A 27,084-nucleotide genomic window follows, 5' to 3' on the forward strand; every position below is an offset into this window, starting at 1 on the left:
GCCAGAAACACAACCCTCTTATCGTACACCATTATTTACAACCAAAGGTTTCTGAGCTACATTGCTTTGAATGAATCCTATGTCAAAATGCATACGCACTTTTAAAAAATAACTTATGGGTGTAAAAAATCTCTCCATTCGTGAAAAATGCTCAATTTGCTAAGCAAAATACGTGTGCAAAATTTCTTACAAAGCAAACACGGTCGATATTCGACCATCGATTATTTGGCGCCTGGGCTCATCATTTTCGAAACAAAACAATGAAACTGATTTTTTCGCGCTGTCATTTCGATTCGAACAGTTTCCTTCTGGCTGCTGTCATCGAATCTCTCCTTTCTCTTTCCCGTCGACTCTTTCATTTCCTTCAGCATCTCAATTGAAACTAGCACCGCATCGCGTCGTTTGACGATAGTTTTCTAATACCGCAAGCCGTAGTTAGAACGGCAATGGCATCCAATAAATACGTCACGCAACTTCCGATCAATATTTCAGAATTGTTTTCGCTGTTCATCACTGGCGCTGCGTAATCACTTCGAATTGTGAAACTGGTGTTGGTGTCCTCCGTTTCATATCGTCACGATTTTCTTTCCTCCCTTTTCCATATACTTGCGCGAAGTACTGTATGGAAGCCTCCTATCTCCGTTAGCGCTCATCGTCATGCGAGAGTGATGGTAATAATATTCTCTTTCAATTGAAACGCATTTGTATCATTTTCTGGCCCTTCAGTTGTCAAAATCAAAGCAAGAGCTTCCGAGTAATTTTCATGTTATCCACGAAGAACTTGAGAATGATACAAAAGCTTTTCAATTGAATGCGACGGGTCAAAGCGTCACTATAACTTGATAACTGTCAATTGAAAATGACTTTGTCAGGCTCTGTTTGGCGCTCTTTCGGACTTCAAGACTTTTAGACTTTTAGACATTTAGACTTTTAGACTTTTAACGTCTTAAACTTTTGGACTTTTAGATTTTTGAATTTTTAGACTTTTAGACTTTTGGACTTTTAGATTTTTAGACTTTTAGACTTTGAAATTTTTAGACTTTTAGACTTGTAGATATTTAGAGTTTTAGTTGTTTTACCTCTCAAACTTTTAGTCGTTTGGATTTTTAGACTTTGAGTTTTTAGAACTTTAGACTTTTAGACCTTTAGTTTTTTAGACTTTTAGCCTCTTCAAGTTTTTTAATTTTAGATTTTAAGACATTGAACTTTTTGTCTCCTAATATTTTAAAATCTCAAATATCTCTTTAAACCTAAATACTTTTGGGCTTTTTGACTACGTCTTCTTCTACATATACCACACACACGGCCGGAACGTAATCGCGAGATACACGAAGAATAAGTATGAACTGGAACCGATTTTAGAATATACACCCGAACCGCACGAAAGTGAGTGGACGGACGAACGAATGACGATGCGATGAAATAAACCTTTGCAATTATCTTAAATACCTACGGAAAGGGCTAACGCAGCAAGTGGGCGGGGTTGCGCACACGGTGTTCTGGAAAAAAGTAAAAAAAAAGGTTGGGCTGCGATGCGCGTTGTTGTTTTAGGTATGAACGTTGCGCTCGAATTGCATTAGTTTTTCGTTTACTGTTCAACCGTTAACAAACTCGCCATTAAGATGGCATCGAGGACACAAGCCGCAGAGCAGCCAAGTTTAGCCTTCCGTACTATTACTGTTACCAGGAGAGCTAGTCAAGTACAAGTACGCTGGGTCCGAACTTAAGCTATTACGAAATATTCAATGTTAATTGTTTCGTTCCTCCTAACAAGACAACAATATCGCACGCTAGCCTGCAAAGCTAATAGCGGTCTCGATCAACTAAGAGATTAGTGGAGAGAACTTGTTATCGATATTGTTTTTTGGCACATTTTGCATGTTGTAGGATAAGTACAACGATATACCGTGCCCCAGTGCTGAGTCGAGAAACTTTCCAACTCGAAAAGATCCTCGACCTGATCGGGAATCGAACCCGACAGCACAACCGTATGTGGATGAGAGCTAACCGACCGACATCGCTAACTACAGAACCACGGGGACTACTTCGTTCCTCCTGCCAAGTACAAATTACAATTTGCCTATCTCAAAGCGCCAAACACGTGGTTGAAGCAATCAATTTTCTTACCTTGCGAATGATGAAATATGCAGTTCTACATTTATTTCAAGCGATTAAAAAGTGACGCCAAAATTGTTAAATTATTGTTCGATCATATTTTAACTATCGAGCTAGATTAAATTATGATTTATATATATGTTTGTTTTTGTTATTGAGGTGTTTAGTATGTGTAATACAAATTAAATAGCTAGATTGATGCAACTAAACAAGTCGGAAGAATCGTTCGATAAATAAGTTTAAAAAATGCCTCTGGTAGGTCACAATATAAAGACAGTAAGAAGACAGTAAGAAGAAGGAAATGTTGGAGAAATTTAAAAATTTTTAATCGTTGCTTTCGCCGTCTGCGGTCAAAACATGAACACTAAGGAGAAAAGTGAGAGTTTTTATCACTAAACTGGGGTCACTTTTTACGCGGTTGGTTGTACCGCATTTGAAAGATTAGATTAGATATATTTATACCAAACTTATTTGATACCACGTACAACGAATCTTCCGAATCGAGTAAAAATAATACGCGTTATTGTAAATATATCCCGTTCCAAAAAACGCATAAAAACAACCCGCGTAAAAAGCGACCCCAGTGTATTTTTTTTCATTTGTTGCCGAGAACGACACCACTGTGTGCTCGGTTAAAAAACTGACAGTTGTCACATTTATTCGTAAATTTCGGGTTAACCATTCGGCACGAAATATTACCGAGCCGAAATGTCAGTTAGGTGAACCGCTATTTACGAAAACATTCCGTCCGTTACGGTATGCTGCAATCAAATGAGCGTTTGTTGCAGCAAAAAACATACAAACATAAAATCGTCGCCTGTTGCGCTGCGACAAGTCTGCTTGCTACTGGTCGATCCGGTTTTCAGTAGATCATCCTTTTGCTACAGCGATAAGATGAACAATAAAGACTAAATTGTTGCATGCTAGCTTTTAAATGTGACTAATGAAAGTTATACTTCCGGTGGGCGTGTCGTTGTGCACTCGAGCGAACAAAGCAATAACAACAACAACAACAAATCGTAGATTGCATCATTGCGGGCACGCGATTGGTTGAACTATAACACTGTGCTACAGCGATTTAGAACGTCTGAAGTGACCTAGTGTAGGTTGTAGGTCTAGTTGAGTGTAACATTCGCTCATACTAGAAATTTTCCAAACACCCCCAGAATCTGAAGTTATGGTCAAAATACGGTTTTTTGGACCTCAGCGCAAATAATATTTTTTAACTCAGTCATTTATCAACCGATTCTCAATATTTAAGCAGTTTTAGAAAGAAGACAAATAGAGCTTTCAAAATATATACAGGTTTTTACTAATATCAATGTAACATGTTAAATTATTTGAGTTTATATCTAAATTTTTAGACTTTTTAAGAAATTTTTCAATTTAATTTTAAATTTGCCGTCTATTTTGGTAAGAAACATACCACAAATACACTATAATTTTGAAAGTATATTCAGTTCCGAAACAAATGAAAGCAGTTTTGTGAAAATCGGTTGATATTTGGTTAAGTTATATATTTTTTAAGAAAACCAGAATTTTTGGTTCCGATCGCACAATTGTTTCACGGAGCTACAAATGATGAAAAAATGCAAGAACTTTTGATGTGACTTAGTGTGGATTGTAGCTTCAATCAAATGTTACTTGCGCGTTTGCTTGAAGTTTTTCAAATACCCCAAAAATTATTAGTTATGGTCAAAACCCTGTTTTTTACCTTAGCTCACATTTTTATTTTCAATTCGGTTATTTTTCAACCGATTTCTTATATTTTGGCTGTTTTGGGAAGGCGAAAAATAGAACTCTTGAAACATATAAATATGTCTGGAGAGTTAACCTATATGTGATGAAAAGTTTTAAATAAAATAAGATGATATTTTTTCAAATTTTACCTATATGTGATGTATAGTTTTAAAATAAATAAGATAGTTTATGTTATTTTCAAATTTTTCCAAATTTATTCACAATTTTTCGCACATTTTTGTAATGAACGAGCTTTAATTACTGTAGAATTTAAAAAGTACATTTAGTGCCAAACGAAAACAGTAGGTGTTGTTTAGAAAATCTGTTATTATTTGGCTGAGATATGACTTGGTGTTTTCCACCATATACAAGTCGGACTCGATTATCCGGAACATAAAAAAAAATTCATTCCGGATAATCGAGTTTTCCGGATAATCAAATCACACGAAAACTACTGAAATTTTGCAATTAACGAACATAAAATAAATATTCCTTTTCTTTATTTTACTTGTATGATGCAGTGGCGTAACCAGAAGTTATTTCTGAGGCGAAAAAGGGTATAATTTTGAGAAGCAAAATAAATAAATTGGACATTGATTATTTTCACTTATTTCGAATATGTCCCAAACATGCCGGAATTGATTTAAATGATAACAAATATACCAGAAGGGATGGTAAAGGCAAAACTACGGAAAAGAATTGAAAACGGATGCCAGAAAAATAAAATTCCGGATAATCGAGTCCAAAATTCCGGATAATCGAATTCCGGATAATCGAGTTCCCGGATAATCGAGTCTCCGGATAATAGAGTCCGACCTGTATATATAGGTTTCATCAAATCATTTCTCAGCCAAATTTTAACAGATTTTCATTAACAACACCAATTGTTTTCGTTTGGTACTAAAAAGAACTTTCCAAATTTTACAGCAATTAAAGCTCTATCATAAAAAAAATGTGTGAAAAATTGCGAATAAATTTGGAAATTTTTTGAAAATAACATAAACCTTCTTGTTTATTTTAAAACTATTCATCACATATAGGTAAACTTTTTATACATATTTATATATTATAATTATAAAATTCTTATATTATAATTATTCTCAAATTATTAAAAATCGGTTGAAAAATAACCGTATTAAACATAAAAATGTGAGCTAAGGTAAAAAACAGGGTTTCAAACATAACTTATAATTTTTGGGGTATTTGAAAAACTTCAAGTAAACGCGCAAGTAACACTTGACTGAAGCTACAATCCACACTAAGTCACATCAAAAGCTCTCGCATTTTTTCATCATTTGTAGCTCCGTGACATAATTGTGCGATCGACACCAAAAATTCTGGTTTTCTTAAAAAATATATAACCTAACCAAATATCAACCGATTTCCACAAAACTACTTTCATTTAATTCGGAATTGAATATATTTTCAAAATTATAGTGTATTTGTGGTATGTTTTACAAAAATAGACGGCAAATTTGAAATTAAATTGAAAAAATTGAAAACTCAAATTACTTAACATGTTTTATTGATATTAGAACAAACCTGTATATATTTTGAAAGCTTCATTTGTCTTCTTTCTAAAACTGATTGAATATTGAAAATCAGTTAATAAATGACTGAGTCAAAAAATATTATTTGCGCTGAGGTCCAAAAAACCGTATTTTGACCATAACTTCAGATTTTGGGGGTGTTTGGAAAATTTCTAGTATGAACGAATGTTACACTCAACAAGACCTACAACCTACACTGGGTCACTTCAGAAGTTCTTGCATTTTGTTTTCATTTGTAGCCCAGTGTAATCAAATCGGCTATGTGTACACGAATCTTCCACAAGACTACCTATTTAAAATTTGAAATTATTGTTCATTTTTTTCGTACTGTCCGAAAAACAGGGCGAACAAGAAACCATGCATCGTTGCGGGGAGACGGGATCACCCTTGTAAATTGTTTGAATTATTTTAACCGTAATGTACCTCTTCTATAAAAAAAAGGCAAGAAAAAAGCTCAAAAAGCTATAATCTTTTTTTTTTGGTCTAGTTTTAGCTCTAGGGCTGTGATTATCAATGCAATCCAATCGAAATTTTGAACTGAACCTCTCGCTCACTAAAGGGCAATGAAATCGAGCTTTTTATTATGTTAACAGTAAATAATGTGTACAATGCAATTATTACTGAAATTTTCTTTGAATAATAGTAAATAAAAAAGAAACAAAATGAAAGAATAATAAAATAAATATAAAAAAGGGTTTTGAAATGTTTTTTTTTTCCATCTGAATGATTCAATTACTGATTATTAGATGTTTTCATATTTTGAAGTATCTGTAGTAAATGTATATTCGTAATAGGTTCAAAACTTATATGTCAAACAAACAACAAATTGCATTAGAAGAAAGCAAGAAACTACTTTCAGATGGGTGAATAATGGCTTGTAGGATGACTGGATTTAAAGCTTCGCGAATGACATGAAGGGCCATATTTCTTCTGCTGTGAATGATTTAAAGCGCTGTTTTCTTTGGCACATTTCACTTCCTTAAATCTTATATACCAAGTTCATGTACTTCGACAAAAAAAAAAAAAAAACAGACTACCAGAACCTGGTTGAAACTATTTTCTACTCTCCTACTGCCAGAAACGACAGCTATTCCGTGAGCAGGTCCTTCCACATGCCGGCGGTAAAATTCCGGATTCGGCCTTTCACACCGATCGGCTCGCGTTGAACCAGCTCCAGCGTGAGGGCATTGCCGTTCCGGATGGGGTACTGCTGGAACAGAGGCGCCATCAGGTTCACCCGCATCCCGCTCGGTCTGCCCGACCGACATTCCTGGTGGCACAGAGCTCGGACCGTCGGTATACATCCCCCACTGGGGCTTTCAGCCATAACGACGTCGGTGCCGTAGAAAGCACCTATTCCATTCCTATGCCATGGGAGCAGAACCAGTACCAAAAACACACAGCTAACTACTACCACAGTCTTCCGATGGCTGTGCCGGTATTCAAGGAACTTCGGTTACCACACCATTCAGTGTTCAACTTTGACTATAGTCATAGTAAAAGTAAGCTACAACAACCGTCGCTAGTGAAGCGACCAGTGCCAGTACAGCCGACGGTGTCCGTAGTGCCCGTCTATGGCACTCCGGTGCCTTCCTTCCGTTTTCTGGAACCTCCAAAGCCCAGCTTATCGCTAATACCGCAGAACTTTGTCAGTTATCACGCAGGTATGATGTTTAAACGTCGGAAGACGTCTGATTGCTTTGCCTATCGGTAGGCGCTTTTCGGTGTAAATAATTATTGTCTATTTCGTAGCATTGGGTAACTTGTTGAGTTATCAGCCAGCTTACGCGTACGGTAACGACTGGAATCAGGGTTGGGGCCAACCGCCAGCCGCTTTTCATCACGACCTTTTGTCCAACGTAAGTAAAATCTTTCTTTGAAATATTTTCTTCCGCCAAGTATCTCCAACCAGAAATGTTTGCATTATTCAATTTCGGTAATGATAATACACGTATGAACGTAGAACGTGGTCTACCTATTAGCCAAAGAGGATTTCGCATTCAATGCAATTCAGCGCCGAATGGTAACGATGGTGAAATTTCCCATTTCGACAATTTCACAGAACACTGCTGCCAAATTAGAAGAGCATCTGCCAATCAACCAGAAAGCGCAATTAGTGTTCATTTATATGCTCGTGAGACCCCGCCTTCTTCAACTCGAGTCCCAAGTCGCTACAAATCGCCAATTTAACAATTCTTGTTGGCTGCGGCACAATGCCATTTTCCACCGAAACTCTCTAAACCATCATTTTGTTAATCTTCTTTCGGGCTCTTCTCATTCTTTTCTTTTCTATTGTACTTTTCGGTTCGGTCAAAACAGCCACTTAGCAGTTTCGAGGACTTTTACGGTGATCCCGGCAGCAAACAGCGCTATTACCGAAACGTGAACCATCAGGAAGGCTCGTCCAGAGCGGCAAAGGATAAGGTGCACCCCGCTCCGAACCGGCTCCCGCAGCAGATTGCCCGAGGACGAAAGCCGCTGCTGCCATTGTTGGCACCCACAGTGGCAACATCGTCGTTATCTGCCACGCGGACAACCACTTGAAGATGCTCGTTAGTGCGATTTTACCTTTCATCAGTCGCCCTTCACTTTCTCGTCGCTAAATCTGTAAATCTTTACTCGTGTTGTCCTTTCCATCATCCGGTGCCGTCAGAGTTGTTTGATTTAATGCTCGTGCTCGAGATGGTCAAATCCTGATGGATATCGGTCGGTGGAATGTCGCGTGAAGAAAGGACACCGACCGCTCCCCGGAGTGGCCCAACTCTACGCACAACATCCGACGAAAGAGACAGACCAGAAGTTTAATCCCCTAGCAGCGTAATCGCGACCGTTTTGCCAGTAATCCTATTTTGCTATAAAATTATCCCTTTTTATCGGGGAAAGTATTTTGTTAAGGCTCGCAAGTTGCTCACAGTTTATTTGTGTTTTACGGCTTAAGTGTCAATGCTACCGTTTGATGAGTTTTTGCTGAGCTTTATTTTCTGTACTTCTAGTTAGGTTCGCGAATTGATGTGTACGATTTCTTTGAAGGTGAGCTTGGGCGGCGATGCACGCCAGCTGTTAGTGTTCGAGATTTGAGGAGAACATTACTTGCTGGGCCGTGACCTCACACTGTTCGGATTAGGATTAGGATATACCGTTTTTTAGATGTTACAATTCTGATTTGAGCTTTCCGTTCAAGTCTGGTTCAATAAATGTTTTCTGTAAAATGCGAAGAATGAAAAATTAACATTGATTGGTTGTTTTATTGTATATAACTCCCTATATGTGACCATGGAAATAGATATTGATGACAATTAAATAAAGAAGGCCCAAGAAATGAACAACCTCTGTTTCTGTTTAGTTCCACAGTAAAATCCCAAGATATTTTGTTATACGCCAAATTAAAAATAATCTTTAAAATACATTTATCTAATATTTTTTCCATGTTTTCCTACCCTCCATCTAATTAGAAATATTGAGAATAGTTACGGAAAAATAAACAGAGCTTCTAAATTTTATTGTAAAAATTCACTTTCACAGTTTCATTTTGGTCAATCCAGGTCGTCAGCAGCAAAGAGAGAAAGCAAGCTTGTGAAACTCTACTCGTTCTTTCTAGTTTCATTACTTTGAATTGCAACGAAACGTACTTCATTACAACGCCATTCAAAGTAGGAGTAAAATTCAGTTCTGCGTGCTCCAGAGTAAATTAATACTAGTAATGTCATTTCTGTAGGTATGTACGATGCGCCTTTGTATACACGATTGTCGAGGGTTTGAGACATGTTGTCGTTGGCTGTGTGAGAACAAAAGAAACTGAAATAGGTATTTGCGTGATGCACAGTGCGAAAAGTGCTCTTTTATTTTGGAAACCTTCAACATGGTATGCTAACCCGCTAGTGCGACGGAAAAGGCGCCATTCGACAGTGGAAAATGTATATTTTTCAAAAAAAGGGTAACCAAATATCGCTAGGATTTAAGATGTGTTCCGTGAATATTGTTTTCCGGCGGTATAAAATATTTGGGTGTGTTAGAGCTTAAATCCCTAACCCTTTTTTTTGCTAAGTTTTCCTAACTTTTTTTTAGATAAATAAAATAGAAAGAATAGTTCAACATTGAAATTTATGATATATTTATAAAAATGAACTGGAAGAAAATACCTAGCAAAAAAATAATGCAACTCACAAAATTTAAGTTTGCTCAAACTGTGCGACTTATTTTGTCATAATAATTCTTTAAAAAAAAAAAGGTTTCAATAATGCTATGAATTTGTAATTTAGGCTAGGAGAGTTCATTCGTTTTTTTTTTTACTTTTCGAATACAGAATTATCGGTTTTCAAACAAGCCCTGAAAATGGCTGGACCTAGAAAGAACCTTTACAAAGAATTTTGTTCAGTTTGGTTGAAAATGCGAAGTTACGTAATGCCGTTAATCGACTCCTGACACTATTTAGGAATCCAAGATTTGAATTATCCTACAGGAGAGACTTTTTTTACGGTTGCTTGTGGACTGATCGTTTGTGTTCTGTCAGTGCGTTTTTTAAAGACTACCAGAAGGTTAGTTCACATCAGTCTTTATCAAGACTACCTACTTTTGCATTTAACATTTGTTTTTAACTTTTCTTTCGTATCACCTGAAAGGACAGGGTGAAAAAAGAAACCACGCATCACTACGAGGAGAAGCATTCTCTCTCTCGGACAATTCGAGTGTCTGTAGTGAAAATGTATTTGATTTTTTACCTGAGCAAGAAACCGGCGAAACGGAAGTTATCACTGATGAATCTATACAAAATGTAAATTCTTTTAAAAAGTAGAAAGTTCCACCCATAGTCGTCGCTTCTACGTTTGCTTACGATAAAACTCATTTAGCCCTGAAAAGGTAACCATGTTTTGATGTGCGCAAGAGGATAATCATGAGTAAAATTGACTCGCAAATTTTAAATTATTGAAGATGTAAATTTTACTTCATCAATTACTATCGATGAACAGTCATTACGGTATAAAAACATCTATAAATAACAAGAACTAGAGTTCAGGTTGTTTAAGTTTCTTTATTGATTAGGAAAAAACCAAGAAAAAAAGCGAGAAGTGAAACTGACGTAGAATATCTTCCCAGGGTTAAGTCTCTGAAAAAGTTATTTGTACTAGGGGCACCAAAATTCACAGCAATGGTTAAAAAGCTATAATCTTTATTGTTTTCCAGTTTGGGCTTCAGGGCAAAACCACTTTTTATCGTTATTTCCATTCATTTCCATGATGATATCCCCGTCAGCTATAGAATTTATTGTGACCAGCAATGAGCTTTACAATAGTTCTATCCTAGTCAGGAGAACAATATTGAATATTTCACTTTATACTGTTATAATAATTTTCACGTAGAATTACGTCTTATTTTAATAGGGTGGCATGTCAAAAAATCGACAATGGAGTAAAACGACAGAATAAAAGATTTCAAATGCCTATAAATTTGTTACCATTAAACAGGTATTGTTTATTGATATATCGTTGGATTTTTGAAACAATTTTTTCAAAAGAAAGTCGTTAAAATTCATTGCCAATATGATCACAATATAACCAATCGCGAGCCCGCTATGATGCGAACTCTCAGTGGGAGCGGAGCCTCGAAAATGACAAACTGAAAGAGAAAACGAAACAATTCTTTGTTGTTTTCTGTTCGCAATGTTTTGGTCAGTGGTGACATTAACTACTCCAAATAAATGACTTCGTGGCGCTTAAAAGCGCCATTGGTGTTGTCACCATAGTGACCCCCGGCAAGTCTATTGATTTAATGGTCATTGCGAACTGCCATTTGCAAATGGCGTGGGGTGATTCTCGTTTTCTTGTTATTTCGAGTAGCATATTTCTTGTAGTTTAATTATCAAACGATTTTCCCGAGTTGTGTAGCTCCATCAATCTATAGATTTAATCCGCGTTACGCATTACTAAGTGACATTTCAACAAAAACAAACAAATTTTAATTTGAAAAATTCATTCTAGCTCGATAATCGAATTATATCGAGCATTCAGCGAAAAACAATTATTTTTATAAGGATAGTACCACATTATAATCACTCGAACTGTAGTGATGAAGAACTGTACTTTTCATAATTTGCAAGGTAAAAAAATTCAGTATTGCTTTGTGGTTCTGAGAAAGGCCGGTAGCATGAGAAATGAAACAATTCACTACGAGCAAGAGTATTTCGTAACATCTTAACCCTCTAGTGTCCAGTGTCGCCTTTAGTGGGTCTTTAGTTGGACCTCTGAAAAGCTTCAATAAGAACTTAAAAAATGTTTATAAAGCATCATAGTGATTTTTTCGAAGTCCGTCTTGGGCACTAGAGGGTTTAGCTTCTTCGGACACAGCGTGCTTGGCTAGCTCTCCAGACAATAACAAACGTACGGAAGTCCAAACTTCACTGGTATAGCTCTCCTTGCAGTTCCTCTTCGTCTTGTCACCTCTGGTAATGTTTTTCTGTGCTTTCAACGATATGCTTGTTGATGGAATACAGTTGACGAAAAAACTAGTGTACTTTCGCGCACAACGTTGGTTTATATATCTACAAACAGTGTGCAGCGCAGTCCGTCCTATTTTGCCAATTTCCACATTCTGTCACCTACGCCACGTCGCCCACTTGTTGCGTTAGTGCTATCCGTAGGTATTTAAGTCAATCACACGCTGTTCCGTTCAATCGAATTTGCAAGTTACATTGTCTGGTCGTGGCAGAGTAGGCGAAGTTGAGGGAAAGACAAAGTCCCGTTTAGCTCGTGCTGGGCTTCAATTCATGTTAGGTCTATTTCATTATCTACTGCGTAACGGAAATTATACGCGTTGGAGCTGGAGTACCTGTCGATCTGGCGGCTGCAATGGAGTATCTTGCTGCATAAATGTGTGAATTGGTGGAGAACACTTCTAGAGATAATAATAAAACGAGTATCATTCCGTTGGCAATCCGTAATGATGAGAAATTAAACCAGTTTTGAAGGAGTTTTTCGCAACTTAGAACTACACTGCTGTTCTATGCGTAGTTGTTACAGTTTCTATAGAGTTTCCTTTGGGTTCACTCTTGAGTTTAAAAGGAAACGCAAAGATGTGCAATGAGGCAGTACAAACTGAAGAGAAAGATAAAGAGAGAGTGAGAGAAAAGGGAGAGATAGAGATAGAAAGAGAGAGAGAGAGAGAGATAGAAAGAGAGAAATAGAGAGATAGAAAGAGAGAGAAAGATAGAGAGAGAGTTATAAAGAGAAAAAGAGTTATAGAGAGAGAGAGTGATAGAGGGAGAGTAATAGAGAGAGAGAATGATAGCGAGAGAGAGATAGAGAGAGAGATATAGAGTGAGAATTATAGAAAGAGAGAGAGAGTGATAGAGAGAGAGTGATAGAGAGAGAGTAATAGAGAGAGAGAGATAGAGAGAGAGTGATAGAGAGAGAGAGAGTGATTGAGAGGGAAAGAGTGATTGAGAGAAAGAGAGTGATATAGAGAGAGAGAGTGATATATATAGAGAGAGAGTGATATAGAGAGAGAGTGACATAGAGAGAGAGTGATATAGAGAGAGAGTGATAGAGAGAGAGTGATAGAGAGAGAGTGATAGAGAAAGAGAGTGTGATAGAGAGAGAGAGTGATAGAGAGCGAGTGATAGAGAGAGAATGATAGAGAGAGAGTGATAGAGAGAGAGTTATAGAGAGAGAGTGATGGAGAGAGAGTGATAGAGAGAGAGTGATAGAGAGGGAGGGAGAGAAAGATAGCCGGAGATAGAGAGACAGTGTGTGATAGAGAGAGATAGAGAGAAAAAGATAGAGAGAGAGAGAGAACAAATGTAATGATTTTTTATATAACTTTGCGTATTTTTCTGAAAACATTGCTTTCCCGCATTACAATTAAAAATAATAGAGTGTCTTCTTTTGACTCATACAGATGTGTATGGTTTGGTATGGAATGGTAAATATGGTGTTTAGGTACTTTTAACGAATTCTCCCGGGTTGCAGATTTGGGAGAAATACTACAAGGTATACAGCCCTAGGGTTGTATGAAATGGTGACGCGGGACTAAACACTGTTGTTAGAAGGATTTTTAGTTACAAAGGTTACAGAATCATCGGACAGCAACAATTCGTTTGTTCTGTAGTTTAAGTTTTTTTTTTATACGCATAAAAAAATTTCTTTTCAGAAATATATTGAACAACACTCGAAAGAACTTCGATTACACTTAACGATATTGTGTAGTGTTTTTTTTTGTGTGCGAACAACATCTATTTAACAATGCACAAGCGTGTCGTAGTTATTGTAGAAGCACCAAGAATTTTTCGCAATGCGTCTCTATTTCCTCATAAACCAAATCCAACAGTACCTACGTTTTCATGATATGGTATGATTTTGGTATGATTTTGTTTTGTTTAACTCTGATCAAATTAAATTTATTACATAAATCTTATTTTGGAAATAATTTCGAAGCCGTTACATAGGTTCATTCATAGGAATACATAAAAATATGTTGAACAAAATTATCAACAAGTTCCAGCGAAAAATCATAACAATCAACAATTACAAGTTCTAAATGATTAATTTCCGTTTTTTGTTTGACAAGTTTTTTTTATTTGCCAACAATTACATTCAATGTATTACGAAGACAGCTAATATACTAAGAATATTATTTGTTAAGTTGAGAACAAAAATATATCATCTAACAATGTTGGAATGTGTAACAACGATTCTGAATAGATCCTAATGAATAGACAAAATATTCAGAAGCATTCGCTGGCTCTTAAGCTTCTATGAATTTGTATTTTCATAAATCTACTCTTTTGATCACGATCATTTAGTGAATATCGAAGATAAAATGCAAAAAAAATCTTATGACCATTGCAAAAATGCTCAATTCTTGTTGAGTAGTTTATGTTTTTTTAGGGGAACCATATTCAAGAGATAAACTTTTAATAACTATCAATGCAGCAGCATTGCAGTTTTTCCTTGATTTCACGGAAATAGAAGTCGAGTACCACTGCAGACGACGAGAGACCAGCGGCGCTCTGCTCCACATAATATGTATATTATATGTATGTTATGTACGGTATTGTTGCTTTTACCAGCATGTTTTCTTTCAAGATATCAGTTTTAATTATGCTCTGACAGTAGGTTTAGAAATTGTTCAAGTAAAAGGCTTGTTTCAAAACTTTTCGAAAGATCTTTACCTTCGAGACTTCAGATAAGTCTAAGTTCATGGAAGCAAACGTAAATTGACCTGTTGGGACGGGGAGACTCTGTTCATTTTTTTTTATATTTATATTTAACAGAGAATATCACAGGGAATGGTTGGTGTCCATTCACATCGTCTGTGCTAGGAATGCTCGCGTGGGATTGGTTCATCGTTCGCGTAAACTTCCTTGTAATTTTTTATCAATTTTCACCGTTGAGCAGTGAAATAATAATGATGACTAGCGTATTATAAAATTGTTACACGTTTTATCTATCCAACAATGCATTGGTTATTGTTATCCATCATGTAGTTATGCTGTTATTATCGTTTGAAATCTGACGTAACATTTGCCAGTGTCGCTTGCTATTTTACAGAATGCATCTCAGTATAGAAAACAAAGACGTAATCCCACGTCAGAAAAAGAAAAAATATATTTTAAATACTTTTTAAAGCAGAGGTTTATTAAAGAAGACATTGTTTAATAAACATTACGTTTCATGGTTTTTATTTTAGAGTTGTAGAAAACTAACAAACAGTTGAGATGAAAAGGAATTGTTTTATACGTTATGAGCTGGAAACGGTGTAAAGTGGCGATATTTTAAACTTAACAGGGTGGTAACTTTCAGAAACTTTCATATCACATACTCATATCAGTGTACTTAGAACAGCCGAAATATTATTTGGCACTAAAACAGTTGAAACAGAGCATAGAAAACAAAAATTTCAGGTTGAAGAAGCTTATGAAGAATGGGGGCGAAAAATTAATAATAAAATTTAATCTGACTTTATCAGTAACAACAAAATAAAATTTATATATGAAACTCTAATAGACATAAAACGATTCCGCTGTCGGAACTCGTCCTTTCTGGTTATAAAACTATCAAACAAAATAATTACTATTAAACATTAAACTTTATAATCACGATGCTAGCACAAAACCTTGCAACTACAAGGCAAGCACTAAGATTTTACTGAAACTAGCCGGGATTCGTACATACAATACCCGCCTTAAGTTTGAAATCGTTTTACTGAAATTTGCAACACCCAGTTTGAATATTGTAGCACCAGTTAGAAAGTTCAGCATCACCTGGAATTGGCAGATAATTCGTGTTTTCGAGTACCTAGAAGTTGTACTCTTCAAAGCTTCGTCGGGGATTATTGGCAAATCTCGAGAAGAGGGAGTGGTCCCTGTGGTTCTGTGGATAGCGATGTCGGTCGGCTAGCTCTCCCACACGGTTGTGCTATCGGGTTCGATTCCCGATCGAGTCGAGGATCTTTTCGAGCTGGAAATTTTCTCGACTCAGCACTGGGGCACGGTGTATCGTTGTACTCATCCTACACATGCAAAATGTGCCAAAAACAATATCGATAACGAATTTTCTCAACTAATCTAGTTAATCGAGGCCGCCATTAGCCCCAAGGCTAAGCGTGCGATATTGTTTTTTCGAGAAGAGGGGATGACTGATAAAAATGCTATGGTGAATTCAGTCTCTAGACTTGTATCCAATCGAGTTGCTTTGGGATAAGCTGGACCATCAGGTGAAGGAGATACGAAACAAAACAGACTTGGAGAAACATCGCAAAAGAAATGCCGAAAAAATTTTTTTTCGTTGGTGGACTCTCCTGACTTTATACCGATTGTTCCGATTCATATTTTATTCTGTATTTCTTTTGGGTTTATATAGCTTATATAGCAGCGCCGAATTGAATTACCTTCTAAACAACTTTGCTGAGGGCGATAACTTTCGGATTCACGGATAAGTCGGATTAGGATTCACGAGATAAATTGAGACCAAAATACACAAAGCTACATGCACATTAGCACCTGGTTTCGGGAGAATGTCTAATCAAAATTTGCATTAATTTAAAGCCCTTGACCCGAATAACTATGCTGAAGACCGCAATTCTTTTAATACTCAAAACTACGTGCACATTAGTGCACACAGCCGCTTTGCGGTTGAATTCCGTGGTTGAAGCCCTTGACCTCCTGAACAACGTTACTGAAGACTATAACTCTCAAGGTGGTCAGAATCATGAGATAGAGTTCCAGAAGTATGTTCAATTTGATGTTGCTGAGCTTATCGTTTTCATTTCACTTATTTGTTATCTAATAGTGAAACTTGCTCCCGAAGTCGAGCGTTTAATTGTAGAAGGCAATCCAATTTATCACACCTCTGACGAACATTGTGTTTGCGTAGCTTGTCGTACTGTTTCGTGGAATTATGTAGTTTTGCAAACGACGGCTTTGAGTTGGGATCAATTTTTGAAAAAGCGCTGATGGGGATTGCGCTTTGGAAAGTTTCCATAAAAACACACAGGATCGGGGTCTTTTAATACTCGGTGAAGCGATTCCAATTTATCGTATCTCAAGACCATTGATTGTGATTTATTTTCCAACTGAAGGAAGCGCTTAGGATACGAAAGCTAATCGAATTTATTTATAATATCGTAATATAAAATCATTCTTAGTATACAGTACGCTGGTAAAAAGGAAGAAAATTCTATAAGCAAAGAGAAGTTGCTACAGGCTCGAATCTTGGAGGAGGCAATAAATCAATGAAATAGAATTATGGGTCGAATATTGTATTCTAGTTTTAGTCCTTAGATTAATTGCTCTTCAGTGTCTGCACACACAATTTAAGACTATAAGTAAATATTCTCATTTGCAAGCAAACACAAACCAGAAGATAACATTTATCCTGTAAAAGAAGTGAAATGTTGACGTTAGTCACAGAAGCAGAAGTCATCTTAACCTTTTCATAGCTCTACTATTTGTAATATAATAGTGTGTGTGTAAATTATAACTACAATCCGAGTCTGAAATAAAAAAAGAGTCGAATTTCGCTCAATATTAAATACGAATAATTTTTTTTTCAACGAACATTCTTTATGAAAATCATAAAAGGGTTAATAAACAATCAGCATCTAGCAGTGACAAAGTGAATGACAAGTCCGGTATCTTTGTTTAAATAAGAGCAAGGTTCCAGTTTTGCAGATTCCTCGTTATCGTTGCAAAGCCTACAGTCACAGTGGAAGGTAGAATACAGAATGAAGCATTTCGCCTTTAATCCAATTATTCTCGTAGCTCTGTTTGCACTACTCGGTGTGTGCCAATGCTGACCAAACAGCTGGCCTATGAAAATTATAGTACTACCAAACACTTTTCGCTCTGGCTTCCTTCCAGGTGGATTTGCTTGAAGTCCTAATGACGTGAGAAGTAAACTCTGACGGAATGAAACCACGGCTAAAACTTTCCCTTCGCGATATCCTCAAGATCAGTGGCGATGGCTTCGTGAAAAATGCATCGCACCCAAATTTAATTAAAATATTATGTGGCAAGTAACATGTTTGCAGTAATTTTGCTCTATTTTTCTCTGCTCCACAAAACATCCGTACGCCCTGGTTCCGGTGAGTGTGCCCGAAACCGGTTCACCCTGGGACCGGAGAGTTGGCTGGCAACTTCCTAGCGTAAGCACCGATCCACCGATGGCAATGGTGTTGCCTGCCTGCATACCTGCTCGATTCCCCCGAGCTCGGTGTGGTGCCGAGGGTGAACCACGAAGGAAAATTTGTTTTGCGAAACTCAATCAAATGCGTGTGTTGTTCGTTATTTGGATTTACCGGGGCCCGGATGGGGCTGCGGGGCCAAGAGTGAGGAGTCTCGACACCAGACTCGAAACGTGGCCATCAAAGCGTCAACTACGGCGGTCTAGAAACACGTGCTGTCGTGCGAAAATCTATAAACTGAGCTTCGTATGCACCCGGGAAGGGACTGCTGTGCGGAGGGGGAAAACCGAACGTCGATGATGGTTCCGTCCGAGAGTTTGAGCATGTTTGTGTGGGTTTGTGTGTATGTGGGTTGTTGCTTAGTGTGGTTTGTAGCATCACTGGCTGCTGTGAGGGAAGAACCACCGTGACAGGATGTTGCATTATGGAGGTGATACTGGATCAACAATCAACAGCAGGTAAACAACAATATCAGGTTGTGTGAGTTCCGGAATGACGGTTTACTCATTTTCGGCCGGCTTGGACCGTGGAGCCCGGTTCAGCAGGGTAAATATTGCATTCGGGCCGACGGACGACGGCAAATATCGTGACAGCAACAGCAGCTGCGATGCGATGCGATGTGATGTGATGTGATGAGATGCCCAGTTAGGGCCAACGTTTGTCGACAGAGTTAATCAACGGTACGGGCGGGACAGCAGCTTGAGCGTCCCTTGTCCACAATGGAATGGAAATGTAATTTGGTTTTCAGGTTTTGGTGATGTTTGATGATATCTGGTTTTTGCTTGATTAGGGCAGGGCGTGGACAGTTCGAATAGTTGCAATTAAACATAATTTTAAATTGAATTGGTTTCTTCGAAATTGGTCGAAGTGGTCAGTGAGGGTTACTTTGAAAACTAGACTTTATTTGTGCTGGATTCGTTCGTTGATATAGAATAAACCAATAAAAATGAAAATAATTAAAAAAAAGTCAGTAAATAACCTATAGATAATCATTAATATGAAAAGTGATATGAACTGATACCAAATTATGGAAAATGATCAAAAATATTACAAGAAAATATCAAGTGTTTTTGTCATTTTAAAAGGTATTAGGTGCGTCCTCGCTGTTTTTATCTAATCAATTTAATTTTAAACAGAAAAGTAACCTGTGAATCATTCAAAGTGTTGCCCATCTTTACCTACAGCTTCGCCTAATTTTCTGGCAGAGTTTGAATACCGTTGGGATAACAGTGTTCGTATTTTGAGGCTATCCACAAATTAAACCATTTTTCAACTTTTATATGAGCAAAACTGCCATCGAACGGAACAAAAATAAAGTGGACGGCGTAATATTTAGGGAATATTTTTTTTTTCAAAGGTGGCGGGGAAATCTGCAAACAGACACCTGAGAAGAGAACTCAGGGTGTGGGTTTGAGACTAGGGGAGAGATGCTGGGGTAGTTACACTCCCCTAGACACCTACTGATCCCTGTCCCGACCCACTAAAACCCCTCCAGTCTCCAGCCCTGGTCTTCCCGGAACGACGGTTAAGTATTACGTCGGGAAGTGGCTTTTGTGCGTGATGCACCCTCTTTACTCTTATAACCTCCTAGCTAACTACCTGGAGACTGGTAGTTAGCTACCTCTGGCGTGTTGGTGATTGACCCGCCAAATATTTAGGGAATATGGCAGGTGATGTAGGAACTCTCATTTGAGCGTTTCTATATAAGCTTTAACGATTTTGGTAGTAAGAGGCCGAGCGTTGTCATGCAATGGAACTACTTTTTCGTGCCGCTCGCTGCTCACCATTAATCGCACAGTCCTCGGTTTATTCGCAGCAATTAAAAACGATATCGTTTCTAAGTGATAGTTTCATTGGTCTTAAATAAAACTGCACAGCGTGTACATTCGGCCGAGATAACGACATAGAAGCATGACTGGGTAGTCCTCATGACTTTCTATACTTTCGGTTTCTGTAAAAAATCGATTTTTCAACACCCACCCCGATGCGATAAGGAAAACTCTTTCTCTTTTGTTGCTGGGGCAGTTAGAGCACAGGCACAAAACGATAATCAACGTCCCTTGGCTTGAAATCATAAGGAGCCTGAGTTTCTTGTGTTTGAATCGTTTCCATAGCATGCAATCGCTTGGAAATAACTTGACGGGTAACACCTTATACTGAAGTAAGCTGTTCCTGCTTTTGGCATGGATCCTCATCGAGCAATTACTTTTTTTCAGTGTCTTCGATGGTTTTTGGTCTTCCTTCACGCGAACAGTCGTTAACCTTGAGATTACCGTCTTTAAAGCGACGGCACGTTGTTTTACTTAGATCAGCATTTCCGTACAGTTTAAAAAACTTCAGCCGCCGTTTTCCTTGCATGAAATGGGAAAAGTAATACTTCCACAAATGACGATTGTTTGTTACAAAAACACACATTTTCATGCAAATAAACTTGATGACATCACAATTAAATCACTAACGTGTTTAAACGGTTTGTATACAATATGTCTCAACTTGGTTAAACACATTTGGGATATGTCAAAACCGCTAGCGCTATCTGAACTTAGTTGCGCACCTAATAGATTTATTTGAAAATCTTCAAAATAATCCAAAAAGGCAATTTCAAACAAGAACATCATAAAATATAATATATCATAGGTAATATGAGCCAAGCACAAGTTATGATTTTAGATTTTTCTGGTTATAAAGCAGTCTTGCAGCTAAAGGTTTTTACTCTTTATTTTCTTTTATTTTTCTTTTTATTGCACTTTTGCAGCAATTATGGTTTATATTGTTTTATTTTTTTTTGTTATACTGAATTCAAAATTATATTGTTTTAATTATTTCCGCTCATGACATGATAAATCGATAGCCATCTCGTTCTCTGCCACTAAAATTCAACCACTATGGTGGAATTATTATGTTAAAATTTGAAACAATTCTTTTAAAAATGTCATATCTCGAGTTCACCTCGTATTTCCTCGGGGTGTTTTACCGTAAAGTTTCTCGAAGAACGCGATGAAACGATCAGATTTTAAATCTAGCAACACTTCCGGTCATTTTTTCAATATTTTCAGACGTCTTACGTTTATAAATTTTAAGAAAAAGAAAAAGGATTTTTGAACAAAACATTAGCTATTATGCAACAAGAGGAAGGTGGTCCCATAGAGGAGGGGGGGAGGGGGTAAATTTCAATATACATCAAAATAGGGATTTTCTTGACATTGTTTCGAATGGCTTTAACGCTACGAAAATTGTGATTTTGACATATAGGGTCCGGCAGTTGAACTGCTACATTACTTCAACATCCATTATTACGTTGCACATAAAATTACACTAGACGACTCTTCGTCGCTTTATTTGCATTGTGTCTGTGTATGTGTATTAGAGTGGGACGTCGTTATATGGAAAAAACGAAACTTGATAGCAGAAAGCCAGAACCAAGTTTCGCTTTATTCTATTTGAGGCCTCAAACAATCCTAAATTTATTGGAAGTCGATTGGTTTTTTCTCCGCTTGGCGCAATGCATTTCAAATTTGTATGAAAATGTGTATGAAAAAACGAAACTTTTTTGCATTTTACATTCTAAAGAGCTCAACATGGCTTAAACCATACGTTTCATTACTTCAAACGGTAGGTTTTTTGATGCTTAACCACTTTGCCGAAGACACTAAATGGTTAGAATGTTAAAAAAAAGCTACAGCTGTTCAAAGTTGAGTATGGCGAATCTAATGTTGAAAATCATGTTTCCTGCCAACACTACCAGTATACCGGCGTCTGTCAGATTTTTATCAGAAATAACATCCTACCGACGCCTAGAAAATTGACCTAAATTTGTTTGCTTGATCCAGCTGAGTGTATGAACTCGTTACGACAGGTTACTTCTGATGGGAATCCTACTGATGTACCGGACATTGGTAGTGTTGGCAGAAAACAAGATTTTCAGCATTTAATTCAAATTTTAAATGCAATGCGCCAAGCGGAGACAAAACGAATCGACTCCCGGTATGTTTAGGATAATTTGGGGCCCCAAAAGAAACCAAAAAAAAACTTGGTTCTGGGAAATCGAGCTTTTTGCCCCACTCTAATGTGTATGTGTTAGAAAATCCAACTCTGGATTGCGGAACATATTCCTGGGTTCATTTCGAGCTCGGAATGGCCGACAAGTTGACCGGACTTGAACCCTACGGACTTTACCATCTGAGGAATGCTGAAGGCCGAAGTCAGTTCTAGATCTGGGATTAAATACCACAAGAGAACCAGCGGGTTTCGGGTGATGCGTTCCTCGATCATTTACATTGAGTGGCTAAACTCAAGGGTGAACAAGTTGAATTTGACCAGTGAATTTTCAAAAAGTGAAATTAAATGTTGTTGTTTCGATAAACTCATCTGCTTGGTTCAATGTAGCACTTTAGTTGCCGGACCCTGTAGAAGACGTGGAGCGTCCTGAAGCTATGAATGAAATCATGGACGCAAACTTGGTGGTCAAACCATAACAGAAGCACTCTACTGACGACAAACGGTGCATTTGAATCAAGCGTTGAAGAAAAAACGGCTACATTAAAATTGATCATTTTGCACGACAATGCTTGGCCACATATTGCTAACAACGTCAAAAAGTATATGAAAACGCTGAAATGAGACATGCTACCTCCTTGGCCGTATTATTATGGGTGGTTTTATGTCCGATTATCATCTCTTCTAAATTCAGGCTTGTGAAAATGACTGTGTATCCATGACTGCAAGTTTTTAACTAATTCGGCCCTGCTCCCCATTCGTTCGGCACATAACCCGACAGACACTGACGACAGCACACTTGCGATGCCAAACGGGCTGTTATTTCTCATCTCCTTTTGTCTGATGGTTCTTCCAAGCTGTCGCCAATGACTGCCCAGAATTCCCGACATCCTTTGGTACGAATCCGAGCGGGATGTCAGGTGATTATGATTCACGACAGTAAGGCCGATGCAATGATGAAAGCGAGACGGAGCGAAACACGTTTTCTTACGTGGGGAATAATATCAACAATGGAAACACACATGAAACGGTTTGCTTCGTGTTCATGGCACCGACCTAATGTCGAATTCGTTTTCTCGGTGTAGCTACACTTTTCCGGACTACACCTTGCAGCTTCAAATAAAACATTTTCAGTGTAATTTTCTTTTGTTTCGGTCATTATCGTCTTCGTCATTTTGTCTCGTTTCCATTTCATATGTCCATATCGCAATTGTGTTGAAAAAAAAAATTACCTGAAATTTTACCACGTGGAACGAGATCAGTTTTGACAACTATGTGTGAATGTGTTAGTAACTCCCTACAGTATACTCTGCTTTTTTCGGGTGTAGTCAGAGACAGAAAGAGTGTAGTCCGGAAAGTGAAATAAAACATTCACGGTGTCAAAACTGCAGTCCGAGTGCACCGCGAAAACGAAAACGACATAAGAGAAAGGAGAAAGGAAAAAGTGCGAGTCGTCAACAGCGCAAGCCAAGCCAACAGGACATCCTCAAAATGAACAAACTAGGCTGTCATGTCCAAACGAACAAATTACATGCGCAAGAATGAGCTGTCGTGTGCAACAAGACAGTTTCGTTGCCTTGTGCGAGCTTCAGCTAAAGGTATGGGAGCTCTCGTGAATAGCTTAGAGTAAAAAGAGAGAACAGTCGTCAGTATAGTGTCGCACCACAGTCTTTTTTCAAAGCCGGCTTCCAATTGATGACGCAGGATCCAGCTGATCAACACCAACATCGTTCATTTAACTACTAGCCCCTTGTTGAATTTTAATTATTTCCCGCAAACTTAGAGATTTTTATATTGAATATGATGAGGTTTGCTACTAAAAATGCCTTTTTAAATTTTTCTTTCTCGTTTATTCGGGAGATTTAAAGATTCAGTTTATTGAAGGTTTTTCTTTTGGGAGCTAATTTTGTCTTTATTAAGCTTTAATAAACTTTTTGATAAGCGTCTTAACTGTTTATGTTCACTTTTCTTATTTTGTTTGTCTATTAAAATTGACTAAATTTTTGTCTCCCTAAAAAACCAACGAATAAAAATTCATCAGGCCCGGATTCAATAATGCAAAATATATAAATATATTGACAAGAGCGTAAATAAACGCTTTATTTTTGTATTTCTCTACCTGTCATCATCTTTCGTATTCTAAAGCTAAAAAAGGTGTCATTTCTTCTAATATCACGAAACGATAATTATAGAGTGTCGCAGTGTGTGTGGTTTGGGAGTGTGTCATCTGGTTAGGTGCAATTTTACCCTTTGCAGTGAATTACATACACTCATCGATATGGGATTATCGTAACTTGAAGCCAGATGAATTGCAAGCTCGAATATATTACATTTGCAGCCAATTATCAGTTTACTGTAAACAATCTAAGAGAAAAAAGGGCACCTGCATCATACGCAAAATATGCCAAATGGTTGAATGAGGTAGAGCAGATCGATTTTTTTGTTGTCGAACAATGATAACACCAGCTTCCAGTAAACCAGTTTCTTTTCGTGCTCGGCCTAAAAAGCATTTCAATGATTTTAGAACTTTTTGATCGGTGAAGAACCATATTTTAATATGTTGGCTTTAATTACAAGAGGTTCGATACTCGTAATTCAAGCTCGTTCTAAATTTGCCTAATTTCTAAAATTACTGTTTATTGAGCTGATGCTATCAAAGATCATAAATGTATACTCGTTTCGCAAGTTGATGTCAAATACGGTGCAAGTTGATTTTTATGATATTTGTGCAGCACATCCATCAAAATAGTTCGGAATAGTTCGGTAAGTATAGTTATAAAGAACACTAAAACTCTTTTTAATCTATCCCTATTTCAGGTCGTAAGTGATCTAGTTTATCAAACAAAGCTAACAAAGCAAGTTTTCATGAGCAAAAGCACAACAAATGCATGAATTTTATCTGGAAGATAAGAGTTAGAACATTTGAGGACATTTTTGTTAAAAATTTATTATGTATCATGCAAAAAATCATGTCAAAAAAGTTTCCGAAGTTGGCGATTCTGAAAATTTAAAATATGGTCGATTTTATTGTTCAGAATGTTAATTTTTTTACAGTTTTCCAATGTGCTATGCATTAGCGAATAATTTTAATGTCACAACCTGTGATTCAGGAATAGTTCAAATTTCAATATCTAAAATAAAACAATTTCTTTGCAAATATCAGCCTATTTTGAGATTCCAGTTCACTTGGGTAGATTTTTTCCCCCCCGAAGCAAACCCCGGTTATGTTTTAGATTAAACCCAATTGCACCATTTTGATAATTGCTAACATTTGAATATGGCAATAAGACTTTAATAACAATCAAATAAGCAAATCCCCCCATTTTCAGGGCAGAGAACTAAACACACCATTCTATTGCGTACGGCACTATCAGCAAAAAGATAGAACGATCCCAGCCTTCCATATTCAAATTTAACGGGTAAATATTTGAAACCACACACCACTGGGCTATTTTCGAAATTACTCTCGGAGGCCAGCAGCGGCAGTTGCCCTCATAAAAACAGATGTTTCTGCACTGCTGCCCCACATAATGTACGAATGTTGATACGCGCGCTTCACGTGGGCTTCGCTCTTTCCCATCCACGGCTAGCGCATTGAATTTGCTGTTTTTATTTCGGCACCCACGTCCGCATTTACACCTATATCGCTACGCTACGTATATGTTTCTTGGCTAGTGGTCTCTTGATCCACTCCGGTAGCAACCCGCGAGAGTATACCACGTTTTGGCTCGGTTTGTTCCAACACACGTCCGAATGGGGGTGCGTGTGCTGTGTTGTGGATCAGCCATTCCGAAATCCAGTTCAGCCTCACAAGGTCGACTCGTTTGCGGCGAGGCGCGCTTCATTGCCGTGCCACAGTGCCTGAGCACAAGAGAAGCTGCCAGCCAATAGCAATCCGAACGAGAGCAACATACTCGAGCTGCATAAGATGTTACAACATACGACGAGCGTCGTTGAGCTTGGGGGGGGGGGGGGGAGGCGAGGGATGGGGGGCTGCACATAACATACATCGAGAGTGAAAGTAAACCAGCCACCGGTGCTCGTATATTAATAAAAATAAGTAATATTAACGGTGGATCGATAGTGTGCTGATGCAGAACCGGTTCTGAGGAGCCTATGCGAAACGAAATGTTCTTAAGAGCCAGTTCGCGGAGACCGCAACTAGGTAGGTCTTGATCTCCTCCTCCGATCTCGACCCCTTGGTTATTGAATTATTCAAAGGCCATATTAAAAAAAAGTTTAACAAAACGTATCGCAAGGCTTTGTTGGCTTTCATTCTACCTCTGTTAGCTCCAAAAATAACCTCTCATTTCATCGTGTTACTTCGGGAATAAGCCGACTTTACGGTTTGAGCAGTTTCTGAATACAAGAATTGGAAGAGCCGGTTTACCCCACTAACCCCTTTTCCAAAAACCAAAATTTCTGCAAACTTTTGCATAAGTGCATTAGTGCATAAAGAACAATGACACAAAACGGAGTTTCGCTTCTCGCACAATGGGTTCGAAATGATGGCCAATAACATGTTATAGAAAAAATGGATTTTCTCAGGCATCTTCTAACGGCGCATTTTTTGATTATATCTAATGAAAGCTCTTGAGTTGCACTACAAAACTTATTATTTGGATTTTAATCCTAGATCTGTTGGCAAGAGAAAAACTGCTGTGAAAATCGCCTTATTTTTTTAGAAAAATGCGAATATCTCATCATGTATTCTCGATAGCAACTTCCAATAACTCTCATTTTGTTGCCTTTATAGAGTAGAATAAACATGCCAATTTTCATGACAATCGATTCAGTTTACACAAAGTTATAACAATTTTACGTTTTTAGCAACTTTTGGACATTAATTTTTGGCGTGCTTTTTTACCCCACTTACCCCTTTTCAAAAAATCTGACATTATGCAAAACATTATTCTATTATATAGATAAACAAATCACGAAAGTTTCAGTCCGATCGGAGAACCTCGATACAACCTCCCTTGTAAAGGTGGTTGCGGTTCTCGCGAAC

The 27,084-nt window shown here is 37.7% G+C and overlaps 1 protein-coding gene across 3 annotated transcripts in view; it reads left to right on the forward strand.

Annotated features, from left to right (window-relative positions):
- LOC129731093 (uncharacterized) overlaps positions 1–8,613 on the forward strand; it is a 108,515-nt gene extending 99,902 nt beyond the window's left edge. For all 3 annotated transcript variants that reach the window (XM_055690852.1, XM_055690850.1, XM_055690851.1), the window contains 3 exons: positions 6,484–7,069; positions 7,158–7,264; positions 7,725–8,613. In XM_055690852.1, the coding sequence (XP_055546827.1) occupies positions 6,484–7,069; positions 7,158–7,264; positions 7,725–7,949 (918 nt within the window). In that variant the 3' untranslated portion in view covers positions 7,950–8,613. The remainder of the gene's footprint in view (positions 1–6,483; positions 7,070–7,157; positions 7,265–7,724) is intronic.
- The last annotated feature ends 18,471 nt before the right edge of the window (positions 8,614–27,084 follow it).

The sequence above is a fragment of the Wyeomyia smithii genome, chromosome 3 (assembly GCF_029784165.1).
Source record: "Wyeomyia smithii strain HCP4-BCI-WySm-NY-G18 chromosome 3, ASM2978416v1, whole genome shotgun sequence".
In the NCBI taxonomy this organism is placed as follows: Eukaryota; Metazoa; Arthropoda; class Insecta; order Diptera; family Culicidae; genus Wyeomyia; species Wyeomyia smithii.